The sequence below is a fragment of the Papaver somniferum genome, chromosome 9, assembly GCF_003573695.1.
Source record: "Papaver somniferum cultivar HN1 chromosome 9, ASM357369v1, whole genome shotgun sequence".
Classification (NCBI taxonomy): domain Eukaryota; kingdom Viridiplantae; phylum Streptophyta; class Magnoliopsida; order Ranunculales; family Papaveraceae; genus Papaver; species Papaver somniferum.
Window position 1 is genome coordinate 150,795,962 of NC_039366.1, and position 10,854 is coordinate 150,806,815.

The window sequence follows — 10,854 nt, forward strand, 5'->3', positions numbered from 1 at the left end:
CTTTCATCTAAGGTGAAGATCTTAGCCGTCCAAGGTTACCAACTAACGCATGACAACCTTTGGCCCTAGTTTGGTCGCGCCTAAACAAAGCCAAAACCCTAACTTTTGGCCGCGCCTAAACTAGGCCATATTAAAGCTATACTGATCATGTTCTCATGTTACTAGCTATCAAACGAAGGGTTGCTATAATCAACAACTACCTTTCCTCTTAAGATGCAAAATATCGACCGTCGAAGGTCACCACCGAGCCGACAAGTCTCCCAAGCTCAACTTTCTAGACAACAACAACGTGCTACATGTTTTCCATGAAAACACTCGAGACATCAACGCATGTCACAAACTGGGGGATGCTCATTGGGTATTTGTTTGGCGGTTTACAGCGTGCGGCGTACACTACACCCGTTATAAGAAAGTGTTATTAGGATGAGGCGGTTAGTAAATACAGGGAGTAATAGTGAAACGCTTTCTTTATGGAACATCAATTCCAGGTGTTACCGGTTACCACCTCATCCCATTTACTCACCCGTTTTCCATTTCTTAATGAGACCAGAGTACGTTTCACTTCGACTTGTATAAATAGGCATTACCTATTTCCACCGAACAACAAGTTCAGGTCAGGAGCATACAACACTCAGAAAACATTTGCTAGCTTTCCATCTGTTAGCTTCCCACTTTCTGATACAAGTCGTAGAAAAAAACTACTCTTCCAAAATCAACTATTCTGGTCTCAACACTTTCTTCGCTTCCCTCCCCAAAACCAACCCTTCTCCTTCACTTTGTGACCGAAGCAAGTCTGGAACGGCCATTTCTTGGTTTAGGATGGATTTGTACAGATTGATCTCTCGAATCTAAAGTACTCCCTTGCAGTACATTGTTTAGGGTTTAAATTCGTTTCTCACCCACACACCCGAAATTAACAAAATCAGCAGAAACCGTTTTAACCCTCAAACAACTAGGAAGAAACTACTGTTATAGTTGATCAAAAACCTAGGATTGATAAAGCTATATATTTTTTGTGTATTGCATGTGGTGACCTTAAAATCGAGGCAGGCGTTAGTTATTAGGGTGTTAGAAGTTTTTGATCTCTTAAAGGAGGTATTCTATAGATGATATATGGCAAGTAGATGTGATTTTCACAAAAGTACTAGGATGCATGGTGATGGCGGTGGTAACCTAAGGATGTTTGTGCCAACATTAACGAAGAATATTATTGGGTAGTTAAGTATTATGATAGTTTTCATGATGGAGTTTATGTGAGGTTGTATGAGGTAGTAAAACGTGTTTATGATTTTTTAGGAGAATTACAAGGTAGTCTATTTACGGGGTACGAGATTACTAATTGATGATAGTTTTAAACAAGTACCATATGATTTTTAGGGTAAGGATGTGAAGGATGTGGTGTTCGTGATGGTGGTTAAGAGAAACAATATTTATGGTGGTGGTCTTGTGGAAGAACCGAGGCAATTGCAGTAGCGATGGTAGCGACAATGACACCTATGATGGAAGTAGTTGTTTTCATATTAGTGGCTTTCCACCTGATATTCAAACTACGAAATTGAGAAACTTGTTTAGGTTAGGATTGTTGAAGGTCTTTGTAGCCCCATTTTGCTGATTTGTACTTTGAGCTTTGTGTCTCTTAGAGATTCTCCAATGGAATGTATGTGAATGAAAATGTATAAATCCACGTATAATACACATCCATTTTCTTAAAAAACCTTCTCTAATCCTAACTTCTTAAACCAATTTTTGGATGAGGTGGCCTAGTTTTGGGTTGTCAAAGACAATGTCTAAAGCTAAAAATTCACCTGAAGGATGTCTTCCCATCCAACTCATGATTTTCTCATAAAATCAATCCAACAATAAATATAGAAATGATTCCAATCAATCATTGAAGGACACATATACAATGGAAAAGATTTATAATTTATGGGTTGGGGACGTTTATTCTTTACTCCTTGTATTTAGGAAATTATGACCTTATATTTTTGTTTCAACATGATGTCCTAACTAAGGTGCCACATATAAAACACACACATCTACTATTGGAGAAGCTCTTAGTGTAACATTCTTAATAGTGTTAACACTCAAATTTCATATCATTCCTTGAGATGTATTTATTCGTATATAAAAAAATAATTACCGATAAAATAAAAGACCGAGATTATGCCAAGTAGGGTTGTATATACAAGTCCATACCTGTCATATCAGTCCGACCTTTTGTGTTTGAACTACGCATATAACCTAGCCACCTCCCAAAAGGATAGTTAGGGTCAGAATTTATGATATCCATCATCGATGGGTAGGGTGGAAGGTGAATCTTAATATTTCCCCACCCGCTCACCCGTCTAATTATATACCAATTACTATAGTTGTTCAAAGATTCAACCCTGAAAATTCATTTCCGCTCATTCCTCGCTTCTCCTTCTACTGTCTACAATCTATAACATATGGTAATACTCAACTTTCAGCAAAAATTTGTGCAATTAAAGATGATGATTATTTTTTATTTTATTTTAAGTTAGAGTTTAAGGTTGTCAATTATCAACAACTCAGTATCCTACAGTATTTGTCATAAATTTTCATTAATTTTCGTGTTTAAGTTAAAATAGGGAGATAAGGTGAAGCTAATTTTTTTGGCAGAAAAAAAAATAAACTAAATAAAAAACAAGCATGGTTAGACCCACACCCTTCCCACCCAACCTGGTCAAATGATGAGTTGGGTAAAAACTAACCTGTTATAACAACGATAAGGTGGTAGATGACGTTTCTATTACCCACTATCAGCAGATAAATGGTAGGTGAGGATTTTCGACCCACCAACCCAATATTTACCCATATATTGCAAAGTGAGATCGAGCCTAAGAGCAAAGACAATGGAGATGGGAAAATTGGTGAATGAACAAATTTTCCCATCGAATTTCCCATAATGGGATATGCAAACAAGCAAATGAGATGGTCAAACTAGAAAATTTGAGAGTTTTCCCATCCCATATCAAGTCGAGTTGCTCTGTATAGAGGAGGTCGAGGCTCGACATTGATAGAGACGATTGTCATCTCAAGTTGAGTTGCTCGTCCTTCTCTGAGCCGATAATGATAATTTCCATCCAATGACTCTAATCTCATCTTTTATAAATTCAATAATTTTTATCTCTAAAATTATAACTTATACACCCAAAATATCTAATAACTTCCCTTCAATTTCTAGCTAATCTCACCCTAATCAATACTAATGCCCCCATGAGCTCGTGCTCCTAGGCATATTCGAGAAGAGGATTTTAGCTCTTTGTAGAGCTTATGTTTTTTAGAACAAGAAAAATTATCCATGGTAATCAAAATTTTCTAGTTCATTGTGTATGGCAGAATATTTGTGTGACTTTCGCAGAAGAAACGGGAAACCCGATGAGGTGTGATGCTCCAAGATTGCTGGTTTGTTATCAGGTAATGAGTCGCGATGTCAATCATTTCCTAGAATTAATAATGCACAATAACCGTCAGAGATTTAATGGTTAAAAATGAAGCTGAATTGATACAAAGAATTCTAGCGACATGGCAATCATTTGAATAAACCTGTCGCTTACAAAGCTTGTTTCAACATTCTCAAAAGAGCTCCAAAAATTCAACCCCTTTTGCTGCCTAGATGCTCCACCACCCTGTCGAGGACGTCAATTAACGAGTTTTATAATTTAGTTTTAATTCAATGATAAACTAGTTTTAATCCAATGTAATAGCTTTAATCCAAAGTAGTTTTCTATAATTCAATGTAATTTGCTCTAATCAAATATAGTCTGCTTTAAAATAAGAAAGTTCAAATTAATTATGATAGTACCCGTATGGTGAAAATACAAAGATATTTTCGTTAATTAAATAAACATAAAACGACAGTCAATAAGTTCCTACACTTAATCTGTCATCTCCACAAAAAACACCTAGGACCTTTCCAGAAGTGTTTTCCATATGTACGTGTCTTCTTTTGTAGAAGCGTAGAAATACATACAAGTCCTGCAACCATTCTCCGAGCATTCACTAGTTCTTTGTGCACAATGTTTATTTTGTTGATCTCCATCTCCACAGTGGTCGCAATATAACTTCTGCAATTTGGATTAAAATTTTAAGCTTTTTGCACAATGCGGCTACCTTTTCTTCATCTTCTTTAACCTTCACAGTACCATCTAGCATTTGTGGTTCCTTAGGACAGTTAGGATCTTGACATTGCAAATACCTAAGCTTTTCCGATTGTGATATCATTATGATGCATAAATAACGTTTTTGTGGACACTTAGAATACATCCAAGGACATTGTATCAGACCGGTAAATACTATTTGTTTTCATTTGGTTGAGAAAACATGGATTTGGTCGAGAATGCTTTCGGTAGGTAGCGTTTACAAGCTCACTTGTGTGCCTTTTTATATAAAAAAAAAGTCTAGCCGTTATGATATAATCGTTAATAATTTATAGCCGTTATAAATATCATCGTTATATAACCTTCAATTTTTTAAAAAAAAATATGTTCGTTATCCCATGGCTCTCTTTGAATTCTTTAACAGTTATATAACTGTTAATTCTTTATAAGTACTCCGTATTTCATTGCTAACATAGTTTGATGTTATTTTCTCGTTATTATACCAAGTTAATAAGTCTAAAAGTAATTAACATCTTTAAATTTTAAATATTTTCCAATAAATTAATACTACTGTCTCATTTTTACAAGATATAAATTTAGACAACAAAACCTAAATAACGACTTTAATAAGAATCTCTGACAATAATCGGCCTCCTGGTTATCTTTATTAGAGGTTAATAGTGTCTACTGTCCAAAACTTGTAACAAAATATAGAACAATAAAAATAGCAAGAAGGTTATCTGGCTACATTGGCGTAATCATTCCGTAACAAAATCCAACGGTTAAGAAAATCTCATCAGCAAACGTTGCACATAATATTGTTGTCTCTTCTATAGAGGAGAATTATTAAGTGTAATACACTAGTACAAGTATAAAAGGATAAGCTTTAACAAGGCCAACCCGCCATTCCCCAATGAACCTCAAAATCTAAAAAAAAACTTTTCACTTTCTATTTCTTCTTTAACAGTTGATCATCATCATCAGCTAGTTGTTGCTGCAAATTAAGAAAAAAAAGAAGAGGAGGAAGAAAAAGCCATGGCTATGAAGTCAACTTTACTCTTGTATAAGTCTAAAAGCTTCTCAGAAAACCCAACCAAACCTTGTTAAAAGGAAAACTACTTTTTCTCCCTCTTCGCTCTCTTAATAGCTCAACCAAGAAACTCCAAAAGTCTGTAATCTTGGTATTTAGTTCAAGTTTGGTTTTTTTGTACACAAACAATAGAAAAGGGAGGATTATTATTTGGTCTTTTGTGGGTGTCACCTAACTTTTATTTTTTTTCACTTGGTGAGAAAAAAGGGTTTCTTCTTTTTCACACTGTTTCTGCTTGGTTTCATCACGGATCCATTTTCTCTCTTTCTCCCTCTCTCTCTAAACGAGAAAAGAAACGTTGGATTTATATATTTTGGTGGATCTAAAATTAGTAAAGCTGGGGAAGGAAGGTAGAGGAGAGTCTGTTCTCAGGGTCTTTGTATCCATGGGAAATTGTTGGACTGCCAGAATCAAAGCTGAGAGTCCTTATCACACAGGTACTTTGAAGGGACGGTTTGCATGAAATGTGGTTTTTTTACTTTTTGTTTTGAGTTATGATAATCATTACGTTGGCTTTTTGAGTTGTATTTTTTTTCTCTGCTGCTTAATTTCGGTATTTCTGAATTTGTGTACTTCTGTTCGTGGGTTTTCTATTATTTTTCTGTACTGTTGAGCTAAATCATGTGAGATTAGAGAATTTATGAAGTAAATTAACTAGTGTTTGATTAATTTAGGATATTCAACTGTGTATGAATCTTAATAAGTGAGGTTGACCAATTTGAGAAAATGTTGGATCTTGTCCAACTACTATTTTTATACATCTGAAGTTGAAATCATTTATGTTCAAATACATTCATTTTGGGGTAATTTCAAGAATTGGTGATCTGAGTTGGTGATTGGCAAATTAGACATTTTGGTGTGCTGTTTAATATGTTTGTAGGAAATTGATGATTGAACGAACGTTTATATGTTAGTAAATTGGGCTGTGTAGGTGGGAATTTGCAATATGTTAGCAATGACGGAAATGCTCTAAGTGGCAGTTCAAGTGGGAAGGTGTCGTCAAATTCGGTTCCTCCGACACCTCGAAGTGAAGGGGAAATATTGCAGTCCACCAACTTAAAAAGCTTTAGTCTTAGTGAACTTAAAACTGCAACCAGGAATTTTCGCCCTGATAGTGTATTAGGAGAAGGTGGTTTTGGTTCAGTTTTTAAGGGCTGGATTGATGAAAATGGCGCTACAGCTACAAAGCCTGGAACAGGCACAGTTATTGCTGTAAAGAGGCTTAACCAAGAAGGATTCCAAGGTCACAGGGAATGGTTGGTGAGTGCCTTGCCCCCATTGAAAACTCCATTATAGTCTCTCACATAAATTTTGATCTAGTCGGTAACCGTATCACATTTTTATCATTGTTATGCCTTTGCCTAGTGGACTGCTGTTGGGCATGTTTGGATATTGTGAACATAGGATGTATTTCTTCATGTGTTCCTGTAGGCTTATGTAGTATGGATGGGCAATTAAACTTTGTTTAGCTAATCATTCTAGAAGTAGGTCATTCTGTAAGTCATAAGCTATCCAAGTATATCCACCTATCACTACTAATATATTAATATGTGATGCTAAGATGAATTGTCTTTTGTCATTCCTTTGGACATACAGGCAGAAGTTAATTATTTGGGGCAACTACATCACCCGAACCTGGTGAAGTTGATTGGCTACTGCTTAGAGGATGAACACCGGTTACTAGTTTATGAGTTCATGCCTCGTGGAAGCTTGGAAAATCATCTCTTTAGAAGTAAGTTCTTTATATAACTGTTCTCTGTCCCCTACCTCACTTTTGCTTCTTCCCATGATTACCCTTATGCTCATTTTTCTTCTATGTGATTCACTAAGTTTTCATTCCGGCGATGCAGGGGGTTCATACTTTCAACCACTTTCTTGGAACCTTCGCATGAGGGTTTCTTTGGGGGCAGCTAAGGGGCTTGCTTTCCTACATAGTGCTGAAACAAAAGTTATTTACAGAGACTTCAAGACTTCTAACATACTTTTAGATTCAGTATGTGACGTGGGATGCAATTTTTAGTTACTAGTATGTAGTGTTTTCACTTTCTCACAGTCTGTTCAATTGTAAATCCACAGAATTACAATGCAAAGCTTTCAGATTTTGGATTGGCCAAGGATGGTCCAGAAGGTGATAAAAGTCACGTGTCCACTAGGGTTATGGGCACATATGGATATGCCGCTCCTGAGTATCTGGCCACAGGTATGTTTTTTCAATCCTGTTAGTGTTATGAACATTCACTAGTTTCCCTTAGAGCTGTGAATAGATCATTTCCTTTGGATATCAAACTACTGAAGGAAACCTGTCTATATGTAAACTTCAGTTAGTAATTAGCATCCAAATAGGCGGACCTAGAACTAAGATAATCGATTCTGCTCCTAGTCTTTCCCTGGGAATTTTGGTGCTTATTCTTCACTGATCAGTCAAAGAAACAATGCTAAATCTGTAAAGAGAAAAAGAAACATGCAATGCCTGTGAAGTCGAGGCCAGTTTCTCTTGCTCAGAGTAGTTTGAAAAACTGTCTGTAGAATGCTAATGGTCTTTGCCCAGTCCCATGTATTTTAAGAACACCGTATCATGAAAAACAAACAATAAATCATCGTAACAACTGACAACAGATGTAATGGTATAACGAAATGGCAAAAATTAGTTTTGCAACTTCTTTTACAGCTTTCCTTGTTTAGCCTCCTCCACTATCTCATCTGATGTGGACGATAACAGCTTACTACATTATGCTATTATAACAGCTGTTCAAAATATTGGTTTCCACTTGCTTCTAAATTGTGTGAGCCACTTGTTTAGCTATAGCTAGTCTTCTCTGACCCTTGGTTAGCCTCCCCCACTATCTCATATGTCATGGATGATAACAGCCTATTACATTATGGTATTATAACAGCTGATTTAAAACATTTCTTTCCACTCGCTTCTAAATTAAGTGAGTCCCTTGTTTACCAATAACTAACTAGTCTTCTCTGACTCTGAATGCTTCCACTAACCTTGAAAACAAACTGCTCTCCTCTTAAACAAGTCTTTCTGTCTGTTGTGAAGGCCATTTAACCGCAAGGAGTGACGTCTACAGTTTCGGAGTTGTGCTGCTAGAAATGTTATCAGGTCGAAGAGCAGTGGATAAGAACCGACCATCTGGAGAACACAACTTAGTCGAGTGGGCCAAGCCGTGTCTGAATAGTAAGCGTAAAATATTTCGAGTTTTAGACACGCGTCTCGAAGGTCAATATTCATTAGGTGGAGCACAAAAGGCAGCTAATTTAGCTCTGCAATGCTTATCCTCCGAACCCAAATTTAGACCGAACATGGATGAAGTTGTGAAGGCGTTGGAACAACTTCAGGAAACAAAAGACGCAAAATCAAATAATGAAAAAGAAATCTTGGGTGATAAAAAACTTTCCAGCAGTACTGGCGGTCCGAAGCACCGAAGAAGAAGTGCAGGTGAAGCTTGTGATGGAAATGGAGCTTCAGCTTCAGCTTCAGTTTCTTATCCTAGACCATCTGCATCCCAACTTTATACGTAAAAACCATATAAATTTGTTAATTAGATGCAACTGTCTAATGTCTTTTTGCTTAGGAAAAGAAAAATAACTTATAGGTGTGGAGAAGAAGAATTGAAGAAGGCGTGTGGAGGGGCTTTGACACTTACTGTACTGTAATATTTGTTCGATTGTTGTACAGTGGTTATCATTTTGATGGAAGTGTATTGGAGTTGATCTCTAATGTTGTTGTTTCTGCCTTGTAAAATCTGGAGAATATAAACATTTGATGCTAAATTTTGGTCTCCAGGAAGCATATATAAATTTGCAACATAAAAAGTCTCCGGCTAATTTTTTCAGCAAAGTGTCAACCGTGCTTTCTGTAATTCATGTCTTTCTTAATTTAGTTCATCAAATTGGCCTCTTGTTTCTCACTTTCCATTAGACGCTTGGGATTATTTGGTATTTTCATCAGGTAGCTTTCCCTTCAGTTGAAAGTTGACGCGCGTTAAAAAAAAACAGCTGGGTACAACAAACTGATAATCAGATCATCTTCCATTCTATTCTACTGTAGCGGAAAGAAGATCCGAATCAACCAAAAGGCACTTTGGTACCAAATGTAGTGCCAACTGTGTGGTCAGTCTACTGACTCTACTCTATACTTGGAGTTTAGCAGTCATCGGTCAAACATTCCCAGGCACTTGTGTGTTTGCAAATGCTCTCAAGTTCCAGGGGTGAAATGAGGTTTTTGGGCCAATACAGTGAGCTCTGTATAAGACGCCCGAGTCACTGGTAAATAATAAAGAATGATTTTTTAGGGACCATGGTTTTTTTTGAGGGGACCATGGTTTTATTAGGCCACCTTCCCTATAGTGATAAGGGGTGTCCTAAAACGTTGAAATGACTAACCTACCTTTAACCTAATTTAATTAAAAACCAACCTAATAACCACCTATATATATATATAACCACCACCTCCTCCCACCACCACCGCCGATTACCACCACCACCACCTCCGATTATCGCCACCACTAACCACCGATTACCACCATCACCGCCCACCAACGCCGATTACCACCACCTCCGATTATCACCACCACCAACCACCGATTACCACCACCACCTCCTCCCATCACCACCACCACCGCCTATTTAAGAAATGTAACAACATCAATGCAATCACAATTAAGTTTTGTTACATGATAATTTTATCGAGTATAAAAGACGCCAGCCGCAGCCTGATTCTGCCATGGGACCACTCCGGAGGTATTTTCCAACAAACCCTTCACTTTAATTTGATTTTGATTGCTTCAATCGAATAGAATTCATCAAAATAGGGTTTTAGTAGGAGTTACGGAGCCATGTTCGGTTAGGCCGATTTTCCAAAAAACCCTAGTTTACTAACCGAACTTCTTGAAAATGAAGAACACGAAGAACAGTTTGGTTCTATTGGATTTAAAACTAAGTCACCGAACTCTCTGTTCGGTTGTTTCGCAAAAAAATTTAAAACTACAAAGTAACTGAACTCCACCCTTAGAACCGAAAAAAAAAACAAATCCAGTCTAACCGAACTGTGTTGTTGTGGCCACTATCTTGAGTTCCAAAATAACCGAACTTAGCCAATAGAGTTCAGTTTTTTCGCAAAAAATTTTAAAACTACAAAGTAACCGAACTTAGCCAATAGAGTTCGGTTGATTCGCAAAAAATACTTTTAACCGAACTCCTTGTATTAGAACAACAGAAGTCCATAAGTCAGGTTCCTTCGCAAAATAAGGATATCATCGAACTTTAGTTTACGAAAATAATGAGAAATCCACAAGTTCGGTTCATTCGCAAAAATGTTCAGTTTTCTTTGTAACCGAACTCTACCTTTGAAACTTCGTAACCGAATTCTACCTAATTCGCTAAGAAATAAATTTCGTAGTAACCGAACGTTTGCCTAATTGCATATATAAGCCCAGTTTGTTTGATTCACAAAATATGTTGAAGTTTGCGAACCAACCGAACTTCTAACACTAGGTTACTTTTAACCTGCAGTTCGGTTGGGAACTTGGTTGCGTTGAAGTTTGCGAACTAACCGAACACACAAGATGTACCCAAATAAATTGTTAAGTTCAAAGTTCGGTTACCTACCATTTTATCCTAGGTAACCGAACATTA

The 10,854-nt window shown here is 36.9% G+C and overlaps 1 protein-coding gene across 1 annotated transcript; it reads left to right on the forward strand.

Annotated features, from left to right (window-relative positions):
- Positions 1-5,010: 5,010 nt before the first annotated feature.
- LOC113309649 (receptor-like cytoplasmic kinase 176) lies at positions 5,011-9,007 on the forward strand. Its single transcript, XM_026558120.1, has 6 exons — positions 5,011-5,648; positions 6,143-6,471; positions 6,808-6,943; positions 7,062-7,204; positions 7,288-7,411; positions 8,258-9,007. Exons 1-6 carry the CDS (start codon positions 5,597-5,599, stop codon positions 8,737-8,739), a joined length of 1,266 nt encoding a protein of 421 aa, XP_026413905.1. The 5' UTR covers positions 5,011-5,596; the 3' UTR covers positions 8,740-9,007.
- The last annotated feature ends 1,847 nt before the right edge of the window (positions 9,008-10,854 follow it).

What these genes read in the sequence shown, in the direction of transcription:
- LOC113309649 (XM_026558120.1), top strand. Translation starts at nt 5,597, where the DNA reads ATGGGAAATTGTTGGACTGCCAGAATCAAAGCTGAGAGTCCTTATCAC. An exon ending in AAGGTCACAGGGAATGGTTG is followed by an intron (nt 6,472 to 6,807) that starts GTGAGTGCCTTG and finishes TTGGACATACAG; the next exon opens with GCAGAAGTTAATTATTTGGG. An exon ending in TCCTGAGTATCTGGCCACAG is followed by an intron (nt 7,412 to 8,257) that starts GTATGTTTTTTC and finishes TCTGTTGTGAAG; the next exon opens with GCCATTTAACCGCAAGGAGT.